Genomic DNA, 22,904 nt, shown 5'->3' with positions numbered 1-22,904 from the left:
GCATCCTTACTTGTCTTCTTACTTCATATTGGTTGGTAGGTAAAATAAAGATGATGATAAAGTTGATTAAGTAAATACCTCAGTTAAGTGCTATATATATAGTGGAACTGATATTTTGTAATGCTATTATTTCCAAAATAAATCCGACGTAAGTACGTCGGAATTATATTTAAGAAAACGTAAGTACGTTCTCATGAAACGTGCAATTTATATTATCTGAAGGGAGACATCCATTTTCAATCTAAATCTCGCTTACACTTTGAAATGTATTTTGTAATAAATAATGGTTTGTATACAGCAATGAATACTATAATACTTATCTGAAAACATAAAAGTCAAGGCCAGTCTTTATATATAGGTTCGTGTCGTCGCTAATAGTTATGAAAATTGACCTATTATTGAATACCTATTAGTAATTAAGTATGTAGCGAATGAAAAACACATGAAGTAAATTAAAAGTAAATATTTAATTACGACATTATGCAATAATTGCCATTAAAACACGGTGGTGCTAGCTAAAAAGGATTGTAGCAGGCAGAACTACTTATGCAAAAATACAGCAGCATCACACGTGTTCACAATATGGTTTTGTATAAGTGTTATGCATTGCGCCTTCAGAAGTTAAAAATAACATACCTACTTAAGGCGAATACTCCTGGCACACTAGTGCCACAACAGTGCAATAATCGCCTTAAATTATTCACCCAGGGGAACTTTACTAATGTTACTTACAATAAGAGTATAAATAATATGCAATAGGCAGTGTATATGTAGCCTATTGCATATTATTTATAATTTCAATGCAGCTGGTGCAATCTCATCCAGGTCACCTTGATTGAGGAAAGGGGTATATGAATATAAATGGTTGTATACCTATACGGCGCTCAATGGGCAATACAGTTATAAAAAAAATTAAATCAACAAGGAGGCTCTGATTGTAAATCGTGTTTACTCTTTTTTTGTATTATCTGTGATACTGTCTCAAATGTCAAAATTATGAATGGTAGAATGACTTTCAAGAACAGTTCAATATATGTGTAAAAATAAATTGTAAATTACCAAATAATTTCAATGAAAGTCGAATAGTATTTTATAAACGAAAATTAAAATACAAACATTTTCATTTGATAAGTATGATAATTGTGTGTCCATTCATATTACTGATAAGCTATATCATGAAATGTAACAGATACTGTGCAGGTATCTATTTCATTGTATTACAATTACTTAAAAATAGTATTTAATAAATACAAACACCTGATAATGTTTACCCTTTGGTTTCAAACAGTGTGAACGTCATAAAATCATATTTCCAATTTTCTATTTATCCACAATGAAATCTCCTCGTCCGTAGGTATATAATTTATTCGTTTCGAGTACATATTTATTGATATAGAAAACATAATTTCAATGCATTCAACATTTGTGTTTTTATTTTAAAGAAAACGAATTATTATAGTCCGCGTCTTAGCTCGCGGTGAATATCTTCTTTTGTGTGGTATTCATGTAAATTTTTGAAATTGTTTGCCACGCTCTCTGAGCTGTTATAGCTATTTTAACAGAGCAATAAAGATCCATTATACTGTTACACCTGATTGGCTACACGTCAAACATACCTATCACGTTATCAATGCTATTGCGCTTGTTTGCCATGCAATTCGAAACATTTATTTACGTTTTCTTATATATTTTTATATGAAATAAATTAGTATGGTGTAGTGAAAACTGCCTGCCTTTATTGGCCTGAAAGCTAACACAAAAATACCTAAGGATAATGACCCCTTAGCCCTTGGTTGTACCTAGTGTGCAGTGTTTACAATACTGCCGTCGGTTAAAAGGACATCTGTGTTATTGTTTTATAATGGCGGTTTGTAATTTCTTGATAAAGTATGTTCGCAAAATACGTTATCATTACGGCTTTGGTAGCAGTACATCGCGGTCGTGTCCGAAAAACGGGTTATTTTTGCGCTGATAAAAATAAGTGCTGTGAACTAACATCATTTATTTGTATTTTCAAGGTTCCTGGCTGGATTGAGATCGGATCGGTTCGAGCAATATGTCAAAATGTGAGTACTATTTACAAGTAGAATAGATACCCGGTATCTTTGAGGATATGGATAATATCATCAAAGCATAATACGGTACTATATATTTTCTTGTTTTTGATGTTTTTCTTTTATCATTTATTGCAAGAAAATGTAAGTAACTTTCAAAATAAGTAACCAAATTGTTACTATATTTCTTGCAAATCTGTTTAGTCTGCGTGTTTCCGGTTGCATTTGGGGCAGTGACGCCGAAAAGTCCGAAAATGATAAAAATTGATTATTCGGCTGTTTTACAAGCGGCCGCCTACTTGACGTCAACCCTCTTTGGGGATGCTATTGTTGTCTATCAACTGTCAAGGCTATGTGTCCCTTAATCGCCTTGTAAGACATCCACGGGAGGATTATGGATAGAGCAGAACCACACGGCACGCTATGCATAGGTGTCGCAGAAATTTAGCTATCGAGAGTGTTAAATTGTAACCCTGTTACAATTTAACACTCTCATAAACATCGCCCCGGATAATGCTTGGCAATGGTGAAATGGTGACATGTTCACTACTTACAGTAACATAAAGGTAAGCTGTGACCCGGGTTATACCACCTAGGATAGACTGGACTTATTTGGTCTACTTTGTTTACCTTTCCTTTGCGACTTTTTTACTGGAATTTTATTGCCTAAATAGAATATGGCAAAAAATATCTTATTTTAAAGCTTTTTAGTACTCATATTTTAATAATTAAAATGTAAATTCAACATACAAATTAAAATTCCAAATTATTTCTCATACAAAATATCCTCACTCAACAATTTCCCGAGTTACTTTTTTGAGCATGGGTGGGTATTGCGTAATGTGCTCTTGTGAAAGCTGATTTTTGCAATTTGAAAAGTAGGTCAACCTAAAATTGCCCAGTAATGATGTACAAAAGCACTTTAAGCTCATTTAAATCATAGCAATATAGTCGTTATGACCACCGAATAAAGATCGCAATGTAGCTTGACTTACAGTTAACGATGGCATTATAGAAATGAAACGATATTTTCCATTCAAATTATAAAAAAGTCATGTCTGTCTGTACGAAAGCGTTAAACTGAAATACTACCGGACGGATATTTGTACGGTTTTCACCAATAGTGTGATTCCCAAGGAAAGTTTATAATAAAATATATATTTATTAAGGGTTAGTTGGGGCACAGATTACTAATTAGTTACAGTTTCACCGAAAGCACGATAAATCTAGATAAGTTTGAATTAAAATTAATCTGTAAATTCAGGTCTGCCTGACACAATTAGGTTAGGAAATGTTTATAAACCTTAAGTAGGTATTTTGAGATAAGTATTATAAAAAATCGTCGAAACGTGGAACCGCATCCAGTAGCATTTTCATGTGCCTGTCGGTTCCATCGAAGATTTACTAAACGAACGAATCAATTCCTGTATTTCTTTACCTGTCTAGTTAGTCACATACTTGACGACTTATTGTAGTTAGTTCTATTTTGAATAAATTCCTCATATTTCGGACAGGATACAGTTATCTGAAATGACTGTTGCCAACCAAAATTTTTATTGTGACCAATTTGAATAATTATAAAATTACATTACTGTATAGTATGATATGTTACTCAATACTGTACATATAAGCTGGTAGAATAAAAGAATAAAATTTTGTTGAAACACATTAATGTAAATAAATGTTGGTAATTAAGAGTTTTATTGTCTTAACAGCTTCATTTGTTTTCTAACATCACTGATAAGTATTCGCTGTCCTATTGAGGTGGGGCATTAGGGGTAATTTTTCGGTTTAGCCACTTAATGAAGTGGCTTAGGATACACATATTATATGCGATTACATTTTTTAACCAACTGGGCCAGTTGGGTTGTTATCAATTACAACAATCACAAAAATATATTTTGTTTTGATGGGCCGTCATTTGGTTTTATCTCCAAACATCGACCTTGTATGAAATTCTCATTTTAAATGATGATCATTATAATAATGTGTGGTTACCAATACCACAGATGTAGATTAGTTGGTAACATTGTTATAATGAAAGGTAACTAGAAACGTATATAAGTACGTACTTACATTATCTACTTTTTTCCAAAATTCCACATCATACTTGTCTATTCCCAGTTGCATTCCAGACTCCTGACCTGAATCCTGTAACCTAGGTTCGCCGCTAATTTTATGACCGGACGTCTGTGTGTCGTTAATGGGGAATGCTGTTGTTGCCCATCAGCGGTCCAGGCTTTTATCTCCAGAAGCTGACGACATTATACTACGGGAAGTTAGACTGGTCTTTTCTAGTATAGAAATCATAAGCCTTTATTCCAAAATCAGTAGGTACTATGTCGCTTTATCAACATCGCAGCTTGTACTCGTATGCAGATAATGATTCTGACATGTGAAGGGGTTCCGTTGTCATATACTATCATATACTTACTATCATTCAACGTAAGCAAATAGTTCATTCATATTGCGAAACTAGAGATAGATGGTTAGGTGCGTATACACATACATCGGCACAATATTCACTGATAATTTTAAACCACTGCAATTTGCCCAAGTTCAGTCCAACTTGCACTGAAAAACTTAACTTACAGGATTTTAGTATTTTACACTGACAAAGATTCTTACCTATGTGATATTATGAACTTAAAAAATCCGATTACTGTGATATCGAAACCTCTGGGCTTGCCTCATGTGCCTTTTTGGATTAAGTAAGGGATATCGCAATAATTTTGTAGATCGTTTATAGGGAAAACTGATTCAAATATTACAGCTCGATGATTTGAACAACGTAAGACTGTTTTCCTTTCCCATAAATAAATCTATTTATCCTAGCGGCTCAAGCACATCCTTGTTTGGGAAGTTAAATGAGCAAAGTTGTTTATCACCGTGAGATAACCACCTCAAGTATATTACCTACCTACTGAGTTTCGTACATTACTAGGGTTAAAATTTGACGAAAATAGTTCTTTAAGGATATCGAACTTTCTATGGAAAGTAGAAAATGTATCTCACTATATATATATTTATTTTTTCATGAGTAAATTATTCGGCCCTGAAATAAGAGACTACTCCATATCCATAACCGTATAGGAAACTAAGGAAAAGTAAAAATAACGATCCCAAGAAGAGTTGACGTCAAGCAGGTGGCCATTTGTAAAATCACAGCCGATCTTCAAATTGTAAGGTTTATTTTTAGCTTGCCACGGGGTTCGTGGCATCACAGTCCTGAATGTGAAGAAGATGAGAAAGAAAGCGGTCACCCTGTAATAATAAAGAAAATTTTCACTTATTGCTAAAAATTTTCTTGAAGAAGTAGGATCCTAGAAAAGGGTTTGAAGATTTGTGGCATACCTACTGCCGCCATATTGATTTTTTTTCAAAATCGCGGCCAGCCATGAAACGTATATAAATCGATAGCTGACATTAATACCAACAAAAAATATTAAAACAATGACCCTCGTAAAGTGTCAGGTTTCTGAGATAATAACCGTCAAAGTTGATCACGTGACATCCATAATTATAAGCAAGGGTATGTGTTCTGATGAATCAAGATGTTAAAAAAAAATAACTTTTAGAACAAATATGTATGTTGCATTGTATCTGGATATATTTTTCAACTTAATAACATATTTTGTGACCATCTATGTGTGAGTGCAGTATCGTCATTTGATTTAATATGACATTTGATATTATAGGGTAAACAAAAGTAATAGGTACCTCTTATAGGAATAATCATAAAATAAAAAATTCTCTTTACATTTATATTGTGGCATAGTTACCTACTACAATTTCTCTTTGCAAAAATAGTTATATAAACCTGGATTTCTTTTTACATTGGCACAAAAGGGAAAAAAATTAAAAATACAGTTTAGGAACAGTATTTTTATTGCCCGATAAACATTTTAAGGCATCATGCTTTTAGTATACACAATTTAAACACTTTTGGGACTACAAACACAAAAATCACATTCATAACATCAATACAAATACTAAATAACGAATAACTCGCACAGAGAGGCGTTTACTCCCGCATAGAAAGAACACAGGTAGCAAACTGAGTGCAGCGGTCGGGGGTATAAAGGTGCCCCCCCCCCCTTCCGTCTCGCTTGCACATTAGAATAATACAATATATAATCTATTTTCTTGTTATATATAACACCTAAAACAATACCTAATGAACAGTACGTCACCATTGACTTTTTTGTCGTAGTATGAAATATTCTTATTAAGTTCATAGTAGCCGCAACATGTAGAAATGATCATGAGGCATAGTTATCTATGTTTTATTATTAATATTATCTATACCTATTAGAATATTTTGTGTATGTTTACACATTGTTATACCAAATAGATGGGATTATAGTCGCTATTAAAAAAAAAATCACGTGATCAACTTTGACGGTTATTTTCCGAAATTTGGTTTCCGAAAACCTGACACTTTATGAAGGTCATTGAATTAATATTTTTTGTTGGCATTAATGTCAGCTATCGATTTATAAAAGTTTCATGGCTGGCCGCGATTTTGAAAAAAAATCAAAATGGCGGCAGTAGGTATGCCACGCTCCATAGTAAAATCTTCAAACCCCTTTGGTTTTTATTTTTTGAATTTCAACCTTGTTTATAATCGTAGGTACTTATTTTACAAATTATGTGTCATCAAATCGCAAAAAATATAATTATGCTGTCAGAAGTAACTATTCTACGCAGATAAACAGCTAGTATCCAGTATTTACTGCTTGATGTTTGTTCCCACCTTTGTATAAATAAAGCGTGGGTTGAACACCTATTAGGTAGGATGGAAATGTCACCGGTCACTAAGGGAGGCGAAATACCAAAGTCAAATGTAGGTGTAAGTTAATTTACTAGCTTTTATATAGGTAGGTACTTAGGTTTTCTGATGTGTAGTGGATTTGTAAATAATTTTTTATGAGTTGCTTTATTTCATTTATTTTAGGCCTAAAATGTTTGAAGTAATCTGATAATGCGGAAACAATCTCCCAAGTTTCTTTTGCTCGTGTCAATCAATACGCAATAACTTTTGTACAGAACACTCATGATATTCATAGCAAAGGCGCGCACAAGTGTTTGTGCAATGTACGTACATGCGTCAAATATATATATGAGTCAAGTATAATACCTGTCTATTTTGCTTTTAAGGGTATTTTTATTCACTTTATATTTCTTAATAGCTCAGTTCAATATTTTTTTTATAAGCAAAATTCAATCAGTTTATTGTTGCATTATTATCAATTGTAATTAGAATAGCAAAGTCGCATTATGAAGAATTTGCGTTTAAAGTTACATTTTGTTCTTCCAGTCAAAATATTTTAAATTTAGGCTAGTTATACATAGATAAATATAAATTGCTTTGAGAAAAGGATGGTACGGCCGTGCCGCTTTTTTTTTGCTAGACTTGCGGAAGCACTGCCGTGCCCCCGGATTATTTTGTTACAATTAATTTTTGTTAAACCTTTGCCACAAAATTTTCTTCTTTTTTACGCAAAAGTAGATGTAGGTAGTCTAAGTTTAGTTCTGATCGAATTGCAGTAAGATTGTTGTAGTAAAATGTGAACAAATTTTAATCTAAGGGCAGATACTTACGTACTTATATCTATAACACAATAATAATTGACGTTGTGGATATCTACTCACAGTAAATATTTATTATAGCTGTTATGTTAGATAAGTATATATGTTTTTTTAGATTGGATGTGTGCTTTATGTGTTTTAGATCAGGTTTGTTGTTGTTTGTGTTTCAGATAGGTAATATTGGAGCAGTGGTGAATCTGATAATGGGATATTTTAAATTGAAAATGCTGACCCTGTGGTCATTTCGATATAGGGGACATTTATATATACCTACCTGCACCTGCTAATTTAAGAGTCTACTTCATAAACATATATATCATGCAAAAGCATTGACTCTCTCGATTTTTATTTATTTGCAACTATTTTTTGACATATATCTATTTTTATTATTATCTATTTTGGGGTTGCAAACGCACCCCTTGCACTGTTATCACATGTTCTGTTCTGTTTGGTATTTCGATGTCAATGCACTCGGGCAACACAGTGAAAGCGTCACAATGCGACTCGGTCAGTGTGCATTAGGTTTCTGTGATTGTGTGTCACGCAACTGGACTCGTATGCACTTTATACACGAATATAGGTAACTAGCAAAGAAATAAACATTAATTTCCATTTTTTTTTTTGCCCAGTCTATATTGAGCCTGCTCGCTGCCACTTGGTCAGTTATCCTCCTTATCTCTCCAGGAAGGTGTCCCTGCAGAAGGGATATGAAAATGGCTGATGAAGATATTGATCTATTAAGCTGTTATCACACACATTCACACCCATCATATCAATAAAGATCATAGATTGATCTTTATTCTAAGAAATTAGTTGCAACTAAATCTTATGTCAGTGGTTCCTAAAATTATAATAAATTATTATTGAGTTCCTAGGCCCTAGATTACCAAAAATCAAAATAGACTACTGATAAAAATATACTCGCCTAACTAACATTTTAACTAAAATTAAAGCAAAATGTTGGTGAATCAAACAGTATCTAAACAAAAACAAGGTCACTGCACTGTATTGTCTTGCCAAGTCTCATTAAGAGTTGCAGATGGATAAGTTCCAGTGTGAATGTGTGATAAGCCTAGTCATTTTAGCCAAGTGAGAACCTAAAAATATTCTATAGAATACGACAACTGGTCAATTAATATACGACACTATACAAACCTACTTCTTAGTCGTTCACTCTTCACTGGTGGACCTACAATCACAATTATACGATCCGTATTCCGATCTATGGCTTTTCTTAAACATTTAGTTACTAAATAGTATCGTGCAGCATCCGTTCTTAGTTTGCAAATTGGCGACTTGGCAGTTTTCCTATTTGCAGAAATATTATTTTTTTATAACTTTCCGATCGAATCATCCCTACCTAAAAATGCCCGTTACACTTTAGGCATTATTTTTATATGTATGCCATTCAACGCTGAATATCTCAAATCCCGTTGTAATACTTTTAATTTCTATCTCTATAAAACGAAGAATCCCGCAACTTCGAGATGCAGCGGTCATTGAACCCTATCCGGACCTGCGCCAAAATATATGATTCTATAGTAGTTAACTGTATAAATATTTTTTATTGCTCCCAAATCTGGGTTATGCGTTTGATTCGTGATACAATAATTTTTTGCACTCAAATTGAGTTTTTATAATACACTTACTGTTAGGGCGTTATGACGTGTCCAAATTGGCCTTATTGTAATAGCAGCCATCATTTGATTATTGCAATAAAATACTACTGTTTTAACAGTAGTACTTTTTTAATATGTCTCAAATTACAGCTCCTTGCGTGTAGTGATAATTCAATACCAACAACAAAAATATGTTTCAGTGTGTGTATTATTTATTACTAGTTGATGCCCTCGTCTTCGCCCGCGTTGATTGTCCGGGATAAAAGATTTTCTTCTCCATACTTCAAACTACCTATGCAAAATTTTAAGATTGGTTGAGTAGATAGAGCGTGAAGTGGTAACAAACAAATAAACAAACTTACTTTCGCATTTATAATATTAGTTAGGATTTGGATTAGGATAATGGCTATACACAATTGGCAATCAGTTCGCCAAGGTTTGACAGTTTCAAAGTACTTTGCTGGATTTCCATTGCGGTAAAAAAAAGCTCAAATACGCAACGTACGTTAATTCTCGCCGGTATCTGTCCGAGTTCGCCAATTGGGTGTAGGGTAGGTAGAAGTTAGTTATGCAAACTTCATAAAACATTCGAATTAAAATTTACATTTACAATATATTTATTTTATACAAAAAATATACATATATAGATAGTTTACATTGCGAATGAAATTGTTTACATTGCGAATGTCTACAACGTCTATTTATTTTTGTAAACTTGTATCTTATACTTATTTGCTTTCAGAATCCGTTAATAAAATAAAACATATCAATAAAAATATACATAACAGCTACAACAATCAACGATGAATGAAGAGACAAAGGTCTTTATGGTTTTGTGCCATTAATGAAAAGGCGTGTCAGTTAAGCCTCTAAGCTGAGTCTTGGCACATCGTCGCGGAGTCATAGATTATCTTGATAGATTGACAAATAGTGTATGTCATATATATGATATGGAGACTTGGACTATATTTATAAGTAAAAATCGTTGATATCGTCAAATGGTTGATATGAAGACTCTGGTAGTCTCCATATCAACCATTTCTTCTCTCTTACCATTAGAATCGAAATTCTGTGCTTTACACGCGTTCAATGATTTATAGGTTCGACCAACTTTATTGATTACCTATAAGAGATTAAGAATTATCATAATTTACAAGTTATGAAAATTACCATAGCATTTATAACGCAATATTGAAAATGAACATCTAGGTTTTTGACAAACGCCTTTTACTCTATTTGTCCAATTTCACTATTAAAAATACGTACAAAATAATTTTGATCCTTTATTTCTTGCATTGTGTTATTAAACGTTGCCTAACATTTAGATGACTACAGACTAACAATCCTATCTTTTGTAAATCCTATTTAAAACTCTTTGTTTTTCTGTAACCGAGCAACATCATGTCTATTATTATCGTCTCATCTCAGTTGCCACTTGCCAAGATAAATGCAATCTTTCAATGCACTCAACAAATGGAGGCCACTGAACTTTCTTTAATTATGTTCTATCTGACAAGATTATCTGTGTGTCTGTCCTTAGAGAGGATCATATTATAATTATATTCTCTTTTCCAAATAGCTTTTTTATACTACTGAACAAGGAAGCAGTCTATGGTATGGACGCCTGCAACATTAGGGGTGTCATACGCGCGCTTCCGGAACTTTTTGATTTGATTATTGTGCAGTATATTAACTATTTTCACGACATTTTTCTTATTTTAGACCTGTCAATTACGTATACCCATCATGTCAGAATAATAACTAAGAATTTTAGCATATTACTAGAACAAATGGATGGACACCACCAAGTCACAATTTTGGTGATTTTGATCTAGCATAATTGGATTGTTCAGTTTTTAAATCTTCTTCGATTACTATATGTGATTTTAATTCAAGATTTTTGGACTTTTTGAACTGGGTCATTTGAATGTCGCGTTCTAGCACTTTATGATTGAGTAATCCATTTCTCTGATTTTAATTTCTTGTAAATATAATAGCGCAAGCGCTGAAAATATCCATCAGTGCTTTAAACCGTCAAACGTTCATACTCGATTTTAGTAGAAGGTTTACTTTTTTCAATACTCCGCTTACGATTAGGTACTTAAGAGAACTTTTCCATTAATAGCAATCTCCAAGCTGCTATGAAGTCTATTGCCCAATATGGCCGTGCTGCAGCTGAACCTATCGCATCTGTGTGTGACTGTTCTTTGTCCCAACGTAGGCGCGTGGCTCCATCTGCCAGGTACCGTTAGTCGACACAGTAACCGCAAACGCGAGATTAATGTAACCAGTCTGAGCAGGACCGGCTCCAGGTCCTAGGCTTGCTTCATGCTTATGTAAACTTGAGATACCTTCAGTATTATATGCTGTGTTTATTTATTCAAACTTATTACTTCTTACACTGCTGGACAAAGGTTTGCTCCATTTTTTCCACTTCTTCTCTTAAGCTTGATGTATATGCTGGTTTAGTTATTTGAATAAACTAAATATAACTTCCCCATTTCTAGATAAAGGTTTGCTCCTATTTTTCCTCTACCGCAGCTCTCCAACGATTATATTTTACGTCCCAGACGGGGATTGCGATTGCTTGAAAATCTATCAACTATTCAGCTCGTTAAATGAGATGTTTGGCTTGAAAAATCAAGCAGGCTGCAGTAGTTAAGCTGCTATTATTGGTTTTTGAAGGTTTTTAGGAGGCAAGTAATCTGTAATCCTGAGTTTGTATTATGCTTATGTACAGTACACTTATCTTAAGGTGAAAAGCACTGGTATGGTATGCCTGTAATATGTAGCGTTATTCTAACTAAATCGAATTACACAGTTTTGCTCCAAAACCTCTCTCGCATTCCCAATTTATTTCCCCAGCCATAAAGCATCAGATCATTTTTCTACTTTTTCCCTCCACTCTTCACCATCTTTCAATATTATGCAATTGATATTTTGCTTTAAAACTTATAGCAGCCTGATGTAGCAAATGTCTTCATGTTTATAACATAACATGCAATTTCACACATACTTACCGTTATATTTTTCTAAAACAATTTAACTTAAATAGAATCAAAGGTGGAGCTCCTTAAAATCAAATAAAAAAATTAACTTCCACAAGTAAGTACTTGATTATCACGTTGATCAACACTATTCTGTTTTGCATACCAATTGGAATACCGTAATGCAATGTGCTGCAGTGACCAAAGTCACGTAGACCTCGTAAGTTAGGAAGTACCTGTACAAATTTATTGACGATTTTTGTTTTATGAATATACTTGGTATTGTCACATTAATGGATTAATTCACGTGTATTACCTATGGGTGATTCAATTTCTTGCAGCATAGATAGCTAAATTTTTATAGTGTTCGCGTGCCTAATTAAATATGATAAAATAAAATGTGTAAATTGTTTCACTTCACTTTGGTTTTTATCTACTGTAGGACCATGCAATTTTATCAGTTACAATGTAATGTTTACTTCCAAAGAGAAAGAAAGGTGTTCTATACATGATATGTATATTATATATTTAAAAAATAGAAGTATCAAAATTGAAGTATCAAACTTCAAACTTCACTTATGCCATAAAGACAGCTATTACATTCCTCGAAGCAATACAATTTTGCAAGAAATATATCAATTTGTAACAAGAGTCCACTTAAGAAAGGTACCTATATAAAAGTGCATTTTGCCAGTAGCGGTTGATTGTTTCAATTGCAATTTTACAACAACGGAGTCAACCTACATGCTACGAATCTTGTTCAATCACCGCCACGCAAATATCCGTATATTCCCTTCTGGACCATAATGTTGAGTTCCAAAAATGTTGAATCAGAAATGTAGATTCCACGAATGTCGAATAGGTAGATCCAATTTTGCATTTTCAAGGTCTAATCTATACCAAAATCTGTTCAGCCGTTTTCATGTGAAAATGGAACATACAGATTCTTACTTGTTTAACAACGTTGCGATTCATTGCCATTTATTGAAAAAAGAGGTTTTCAAATATAATATCTGGTTAGTTTGATCAGTTCTATTCAGTTTCCAAAAGCATAGACAGCTCATGTTGAATTAAAATTATATTTCATGGTCAACGACTCGATCGTTTTAAACGCTTCGAGTTATGATTTAAAAATTCACTATTTTAATCATACTATGTCAGTCATGCTATGTGTGATTATAAATTTTGTACTTATGTATACTATGTAATTAATTTGTGAAATAAAGATATTGTATTGTATTTTCTCGATTTATACCTATAGTTAGTTTAGTAGTAATTGCTTCGCAGGCTTGTAGCCTAGTGTCTGTGTCTTTTCTACTTTTTCTTCTTAACTTTGACATAGGTACTTACTTTTACAACGTGATTTTCGAATCTTTTACACTATATGAATATTAATTCCATTTCTAATGTACTTACTCGAAATTTCCGCATGTGAAATAGATATTTAAGAAACTAATTAATTGACAAATATTTCGTCTGTAAGTTTATATAATTCTTTGTATATTTATAATAGTACAATACCTATCAATGTTTGTTGCTAATTCGCCATTATTTAGTAATAATGTGGTAGTCCACATAAAGAATTCAATGCGACTTTATAATTTTGACATAAATTTGCCTGTAACACTTCCAATTTTACACTTCTTGCTTCATCTGAAATTTACAACAACCAAGTTTATTATCGTTACAAGTAATGAAATTTTTATACTTATCGTTTATTTTATTTATTTTGTTGACAACTTTACCTCTCTTTTCACTTGTGTAGATAATGTAGATACACTGTCTTTATCTGCATGTGCAAGACAGGAATGTTTTATTTTTCTTCTCTTCAAATTTACTTGTGGGTGTATCGAAAATTACTATTTTTCTCTATTTCACTTGAAACCCACTGAAGGGAGTTTGGTTAACCAATTCAGTTTTCAACTCAAATATTTTTTATTATCAAAAGCCTTTGATTGATATCTAATGTTACGTGTTCATGCAATAACATCGTCCAATATAAATATCTAATCGGTAAAATACCCAGTGGTACTTTGATAGCGTGACTGGGAAAAGTGGGCCAAGTTTGCCTCACAGTTCTGCGCCAAAGCTTAAAGCTGGACCGGTTGGGAGGGCATCGACCCCGCAACCTACTGGGTACAATTCGCGAGATCATACCTAGTGTTACTAGGCTTAGATGAAATGTTTTGTCGTGACTAGTGACTGGATTTTGCGATATATCTATGTTGATATCTAAGGAACTTTCTGTCTCAACGTGTGGACATATCCTAGATCTGTATTTACCTATTTCTAAATAATTAAACGAGCACTAAGACTAAATTTGATGGTAACCATAGTCCTAGATTTCATCGCCGTAAAAAGCCACTTTTGGTAGGTAGGTATATCATTTAAAAGATCTCAAGTTATACCTCAATAGTTATCTAAAGTAAGAATAAACAAAAATACTTGCCAACAAAGTGCGAATGTAAGTGTGAAAATACTTGAAATAGTAATCGATTCGATAGGCACTTCACTGATAGTCCTATTTATTTATCGAGTATGCACTCAGCCATATCATTACCATATTAAGCTTATGTGTTCCCCATTTATGACACTTACCTGAAGAAAAATTTTCCTGTTTAACTAAAGCTGGATACATGGATGAATATAGACTCTAGAATAGTCGTTTGTTTATGGTTGCTTGGAAGAGGCGCATTAGCCGTCACTTCGTTATGTGTCCGTAAAATTACATTTACTTACTACTATGGTGACCAGAAAATTTAAAAAAGTTCTTGCACAGTGTATATGTATATAAGTAACTTTCTTTGGCCAAAATTACGTTTACGTTTGGCGCTTACGTTAACTGACGCTTCTGCTATATTAAATAATAGATAACTGACTTTGTCGCGTAACAACTTCTTAAATAAATAAATTTTGTAATATGCTGTGTTGGAGCACCAAAAAACATATTCTTACTAAACCTTAGAAAAATAATAGTCATCATCTTAGCCCTTTTCATAACTATCTACCTACCAAGCATACTTTACCTAAACTAAAAGTCATTGTTATTTTACGACAGACCTTCTCTATTCTCTAACCTACCTAACTATAACCTAACGAACCTAAAATGAATCGCATTGATACCAAAAATTAAGTCGAAAGTATGAATTTGCGATGCCGATCAGTTTAGATCGCAAAGGGATCGCGTTAAGTAATTTTAAAATGATATCAGCAGGCCTACCATCAACTTTTACAGAACGATTCCAATGCAACTCAGTTCAATGTCGGAACCTAAAATTAATCGCATTCATCTAAAAAATTAAGCCGATGGTACGAATTTGCGATGCAGTTCAGTTTAGGTCGTAAAGTGTATCATTGCGTGCGTTAAGAGATGATAGTAAGCTCCCAGAGCAAATTTTCTGTCAAGAATTTCTACTCATAAACATATAAACATTTTTTTTAACTTTCTACTCATAAACTCATCGAAGGGCGTATGGCTTATTTACTTGTAGTAATCTGTAATAATGATTTTATTTGTATTTATTTAATTACCAGATAAAATATAATATTACTGCTTATTCGTGGAATACTATGAAATACCTGTAATGTATTCATCGTATCAAATAGCATGGTCACTGCACAAATAATGACGCGTACACTAGAAATGGCGACTGCTTTCGCATTCATCGCTGCATAGAACTGCATGCAAGTTCAAGGCTGGTCGAGTTGCTCGCTTCCCATTGCATTCGTATTAATTCACCTCACAGCCGCAACCAACACCATTGTCTATCACTCTGGTGAGGTCAACGACCCCATAAAAGATTAATGATACTATTGTAGGGAGTAATAGCCCTGTCCCTTTTCAACGAGATGCGGGTATTCGCATGGTGCATACTGCATACTCCCAGGATTATGTGAAGTTTTTATGTGCACGTTTGTCGATTAGAGAAATCGTGGTGAAAATATTTTATGGAGATGTTATATGAAGTGTTTTACGTATTGATGTGAAATCATTTATAGTCAATCTATAAAGCAGCCTGCTATATGTATTTTAATACCATTCATTACATGTGAAAGCAAAAATATTCTAGATTCTATGTTTTTAAAATATTTTTAGAAACTAATAACAATATTACTTACAATGTAGCAAATTGGATAATTGCACTAATTAATTATGAAAGACGATATGTTTGAAGTTTATAACGTGCACTTTAATAAATACATGCTAATCTTGTCAAGCCCCTAGAGTGGAATCACATCAAACATTGCGACAAATTACGTTGTTTGCCTACTGCATTTGAACTATGAGTATATTTACTTATTGGCACAAACTAACAAAACTATCAAGATTTATGTGAAAACGTATGGGAAAACGCTAAAAGGGTTTAATAATAGAACAAAGTAATTAATACTTATGTAAGACAAAGTATAACTAGATAATAATGAAGTTTCAATACAATAATCTCGTTGAAAGTTCGTATAAGAGAGATTTCTTCTTATGTGTGTTATCTTGTACATACGAAATTTGGATTTGTAATATGAGATTCCAAATTTCAGTAAAATAGGGTGTATCTTAAAAAAGGTGTCACACCGTCACACTCACAAGTAAACTCATCTCATAGCATTTATAATATTAGATACATAATAGGATGATACTAACAAGAGTCCATTCTAGTTCGATGCCCTTGCAAATGCATGTTTATATTACTGCATCGCCGGCGCATAAGTCAATTGTCAATACAATATGCAAAGTATTTCGTAAGATTGCGCATTCATGGTAACATTGTATCGCAAACAGTCATCAATAATATTGGCTACGCATATATGTAAGTCGGGAATTGTCAATGTGAAGTCTTAATGTTCTTGAAATTTATTGATTTTTAATTGCTATGTGGACATTGTTACAATTCCATTCAAAAACCGCGCACGCATACGCGTATGCAGTCAGTGCATGCACCGCCCTTTAAGCTGTTGTGGTTATAAGTAATCATTAAAATCTATATTGCAAAAGAAAACCTTAGTTCAGTCACCAGTAAGTCTCGAGTTTAGACCAGTAGATGTCACATTTGTAACCAGGCTTCGCAGGTTTTGATATCATTCCTATGGTAACGACTAGTTTGTAGAACTTGGCCTACGTTTACATTAAAAAAAGTGTCTACTAAGTTTCAAAGCTAAGTTTAAACAACACTGTGATAGAACACCGACACTTCACTGTGGGCGTGATTGTATGAGGCGAAAAGATTTAGCCGGTAGCACTGTTTCGTGGAACAGAATAATGGGTTGTAGAATTTTACGACTCCTCGTTTTCGGCAAAAGCATCACGTGGTCCATGACCCCTTGTTTTGGATGGTGTTCTTTCAATTTGTAAGCACTACACATACCTACAAAAATACTCTCCGTCATCGAAAAAATAATCATATTTCCAAAGTCTCTTATCATCTTTGTCTATAACACCCTACAGCCAACATGGGCAAACTCGCCTCGGTCGTATGCTACTTCCATTTTCAACCCACGGTCTAATGTCATCAACCCATGTTGCCAACAGTTATTCTACGTTTTTATATACGCTACGTTTACACTTCAATATCTTGATCTATTTCCATCATCTATCTATTTCCACATCTTTAACTTTGAATCTGTACTAATTATATGTTTAGTTCGTATAGTTTTTTTCATAAAGTTAACTTTGCCTCCTATAAAATTATTTCACTTTGGTCTAGTTACCTAGTACCTTTGGTCTAGTTCGTTGTTGTCGTAATTATGCCTTCCTTACTCTGTAATTTTGTTTTATAGTTATGCTAGGGCATCTAAGAAGAATGTATACATAAATTGTTAACCAAACCACCCCGCAATTAAGTAGAAAATTCCTATAAACGCAGGAGTGTTAACAATCGCGACCCGTATCTCAAAAGAGAGAGGTGCTGCATGAGGGAGGCGATCCGGTGCCTCGCGGCATAATGTAGCAGCATTGTCGCATCGAACGGCCGACACAGCGCGCGCGGTAACCGGCGCACGCGCATCACAAGTTGTCGCGCGAAAAACTTGTGCAACGGAAGAGTGGTATTCAAAAATTGTAAGCTTATATCCAGTGCTCGATGTCGTAATTAGTGTGTATTTGACTTGGTTTATTATACTTCCACGATTTGTTTAGTCACGAGTTACTTAGGTATTTAGATTTTGGTTATTTATTTTAATTAACATACAGCGGGCTACTTTTAATTGAATTTATCGTTTTTGAAATCTCATTTACTTATTCGTTCCACGTTTATTTGGTATAAGACCAAATTAAGCTGCATCATGTAACTAAGTTATAATGTTTTGTACATTACTAGGGTCCTACAAAATTAAGGTATTGTATACTGCTACTACTTAGATAGTTACTGACAACTGGAGAATTAAGCATTTTCGAATTTCATAGATTCACTCCTTTATTTAGTTCTATGAATATAGTTTCTCAAATACACTATTATTTATTAAAATTTACATAACATTTATTACTTTATCTGTAATTGAAGTCTAAGCTTTATAAGGTACAAACTTAAGTGGATATATTCATAATTGTATATGACTATGTTCAGTTTTTGTTAAAGCTACCTTAAAGGCTATCCTTTTATTAAATAAGTGTTTTATTTTTACTATTTAAGTCTTAATCTCAAAGATCCATGACTTTTTATCAAGACACTAATCAGTCGTTACTTTGTATAGCCCCGGGACCCGGGACCGGTGTTATGTTGGACCATGTATTTAGCTACCATAGTTTCATTAACTTTCCTCTGATTAAATTGTTATTGCTTTTACTTTAATCACTAGAATCAGCTATTAATTTTTTTACATATTTTGATATTAAAATGCAGGAGTTGATTTTACCGACAGTCGTCACAATCTTTGCTTAGTGTTATACTGTGGTGAATAGTACTCCTCTATATTGTGCGTTTCTAGGTCAATTGAGTCTTGGGTGAAAAAGACTTCTTTGTTCAAATCCAACTTAGTATAGAATTGTGCATAGATATTATTTGTTATTCGATACGTTACGGAGAATACTTATGTACTTTTGGCTGCAACTGATTCTTTCTTTGTAGCAAATGTTTGAAGTTTTTACAAGTCGAATTAGGAAAAACAGTAGTTTTTATTTATCTCAGGCTAATGGTATCTAATCTAACAATTGAAGTTTTAGTTCTTTTTCATATTTAGTTTATTGTTTTTATATTGCGTTATTAAATTGTAAAGCTAGCAACTTTGCAATTTAATACCACTTAATAAATGTCACTTCATTTACATTACTTCCTTGGAATTCATTTGAAGGTTATTTCATTTTAAAAGTGTTTTTGTGAAATAATTCAGAAATATGTGCAGTGATATGTAAAAATGTATTTATTTTTATTTATCACTGGTCGTGGTATCCAATCCAATGGTTCCGTGGTACCCTATGCTGGTTCTTTCAATGAAACGGTAGATGTAATGTAAATTCAATAAAATCTATAATTTGATAGATTGAAGATATAATTATAGATTATATTTAAAAAACTATAATCCAATAATAGTTTAATGAAAAATCAGGCAGTTTTCACTTAAGTTCCTATCTTAGATTTATACGTATTATTTAATAATTCTAAAGGAAGAAAATCAACTGTTATAATGAATAATTATCCATTGTTCTTAACATTGAGCAATAAAATATTGCGATCCACAGTAGCCTTGCCGTGCATTTTTAACATTAATATCTAATGTTTACTTGAAACTCTATAATTTTATTGTCCTGAATACTTTAATCATATATGATTTTCTTTTCATTTCTTTTTATTTTTATATATTCAGGGTCTCCGGAAGGCAATCAGATAATATATTTTGTGTATGCACTTTCATTATAAATAGCTACGAGTATTTTGTAAAACATTTTACAATTGCCAATGAATTTCAAATACCAAACCAATATATACTAAGTACATATATAGTGTACTAGTTGCCGCTGAAATGATCTTGTGAACATTGAATATTGAAAAAAGGTTAAATGTAAAACTTCGTTACATTGTTACACAAGTTGTATATAGTAGGTTGTAATAGGAAATTTATGGAAGCTTGAGTACCTACCTAATTGAAGTTCAAACATCCATGTATATTATGAATATTACTTTTTATGAAGTACCTAGAATGTAACCATTATATTTGACCAAGATTTCGTTTCGATAAATTCGTCGTATTAATTAAATATAGATTTTTGTGTTATTTATTGTACACTAGCCGCGCCCCGGGGCTTCGCTCCATGAGAATTTCAGGATAAACATACCCTATGTGTTATTCCAGGTTATATTCTACCCGTGCACCAAATTTCATAACAATCCGTCCAGTAAATTTCCTTACAAACTTTCGCATTTATAATATAAGTAGGATTAGTAGGATATATTTGTATCAATTGTAAATGTATGTGACTCAGTGCAGTGGGTGTATCATTTCGTATGCGTGATCGCAATGCCTAGGAAGCGCATTCGTGTTCAAGTATTACTGCATATTGTAGCTGTGAGAACAAAAGTGCTTAGTACCTAACTGTTTTTTATGAATTTTATTCAAAGAAAAATGTCAAAAGATGGTATTCTCGTTTACTTTCACAGATTTTCATTCCTCCGTATTTTTTTTGCAAAAAAAATTTTTTTTACTTTTTCTTGCTATTAATAGGCATTATTCGATTAATAATTATGATCATTATGACATATTATGTTTTATCGATATACCATTTCAAATTTATTCCACGTCCTCAATTTATACACCAAAGTACACATTTTAAAGTCGCGAATTGAATGGCTATGGTTTGATTTGCATTTAGACGGTAGCATAACGTTGCACGGCCGGCCACATAAATGTTAATGGTTCTAATTACGTATTTCACTACGCGGATGTTTGTTTTCATTAAGATAAAGTTGGATTAAGTATGTGCTAACTGTGTCAGTGCAAGAATAACTCTAGGATTTAAATCTAAAGTCGGGTTTAGGCCCGATCCAACAAAGAGAGCGGAGATGTATTTGAATAGCAAAGAGGGAACTAGTTTCATGGCTACAGAAGTGCAGACTACTTTAATAGCATTAGCATTTTAATCAAGAGCTAGCTTAAGTCCTCTATAAGCATCTTTATAGCTTTTAAAATCTGTTTCTCCTAAGTAAGTCTGTGTAAGTAGTTTCCTCTCCTTATGAGCAAGTTTTACGATGTTGTTGTTCCGGGAAGTTTTATATTTTGCGAATTTCATTTATATATTGATATTTTGTTTCACTAAACACTGAATTCCTCATTTTGTTTCACTAAACACTTGATTCCAACATTATCTCACTCTTACATTACTATTTACTTATTTCAGCTTTGAGGTGAAATCTCGGTCGTCATGACATATCACTTTCAACTAACGGCACTTTTACTACTACAAGCCTGTGAAGTAATTAAAACGGCATCCAACTCTTTGGTATACCGCTTTTTTAACTGTTATCGTGAATCTGCGAAAAAAATGTCGGATAGCGAATTGGTGACCTTATCAAAAACACGTTGCGCTTGGAGATCGTTGAACTTAACTTGTGGCCAAACACCGTTGAATGAATAAGAAAAGTGCATTGTTAGATAGGTCAGGCTTCAACAAACAGACATGAGATACAGATACAGCATAACAGATAATGCCGCAAGTATTCTGGTAGACTTCCACACTCGCAGCTATACCATTGTATTCCTGAAAGTCTGTGCAATAATCGAAAAAAAAAATGTTTACATTAATCAATGAAGTACCTCAAAAATATTTCGAGCAGCAGTTTCCTGCTTATTGATGATTTCACAATACAGTACATTTCATGGATTCACATTTACCATTATACTAAAAATGTTTCAACTTTATAATTATTATTTTACGTACATACATAATGTACTTAATGGCAGATATCAAATTAAAATTGCAACTGTATTAGAGGGTGATGACACCTGAATAGGCCTACGATAGAACAAGTTTCGATGTCATCCATGTAATTTTATTGTTTCGCAAACCAGATCGAATCTCTCTACCGTTAGGTGTGAATGCTCTGATAGCGGAAATATCAAATGATTTTTTTGTCACTATCTAGTGGGTAGCTCTTTACAAAATCCTTTGCTTTACTTCATCTTTTATTGCATTTCAACTTAAATATTTATCTTAGGGCAAAATCGTTGTTTTTTTTTAAATTTGTTTTTTTTCATTTTATTCAAAGCTTTATTTGTTTTTGCAAATCATATTTTTTTAAATATATTTTATCATGGGAATAACTGATTTTTTAGTTTCAAAATGTGAGCCGCCCATGCAATTTATCATGTCTTCTCACTGCAATTTATTATACATCAATCATTTTCACAAAGTGCTGTATAGATCGGTTCAAGGAAGAAGGAAACCTATGAGCTATCTAAATACCACTTACATAACACGGAACACTGGCTTCTTGTTAATTTTATTGTTTATTGACTTACATTTATCTATGGCCATAACTTTCCTAGCTTATGAAAGATCTACGTTCAGGAAGTTAATGATTTTATCTAGATCACCTATGTATAAGTAATGTTATTGACTTGAATAGTTCCGTAAACCGTAAACCGTTACTTTCCGTAAACTGAATCAAAAGTTTAAAATAATATATATATATATATATATATATATATATATATATATATATATATAT

General features: G+C 33.0%; 1 protein-coding gene across 7 annotated transcripts in view; it reads left to right on the top strand.

The window, feature by feature from the left end:
• The window catches only part of LOC128675165 (uncharacterized protein), a 46,632-nt gene that overhangs the window by 738 nt on the left and 22,990 nt on the right, over window positions 1–22,904 (top strand). The window contains exons 1-2 of one of the 7 annotated variants that reach the window (XM_053754375.2): window positions 1,184–1,200; window positions 2,019–2,066. In XM_053754375.2, the coding sequence (XP_053610350.1) occupies window positions 2,057–2,066 (10 nt within the window). In that variant the 5' untranslated portion in view covers window positions 1,184–1,200; window positions 2,019–2,056. Of the gene's footprint in view, window positions 1–1,183; window positions 1,201–1,912; window positions 2,067–18,183; window positions 18,398–22,904 lie in introns of those variants that run through there. The other 6 variants (XM_053754374.1, XM_053754373.2, XM_053754369.1 and 3 more) reach the window with 6 other exon arrangements.

This window comes from Plodia interpunctella, chromosome 14 (genome assembly GCF_027563975.2).
Source record: "Plodia interpunctella isolate USDA-ARS_2022_Savannah chromosome 14, ilPloInte3.2, whole genome shotgun sequence".
NCBI lineage: Eukaryota > Metazoa > Arthropoda > Insecta > Lepidoptera > Pyralidae > Plodia > Plodia interpunctella.
Note: the sequence above shows the minus strand (reverse complement) of the source record. Positions and strands in the feature narration are given on the sequence as shown.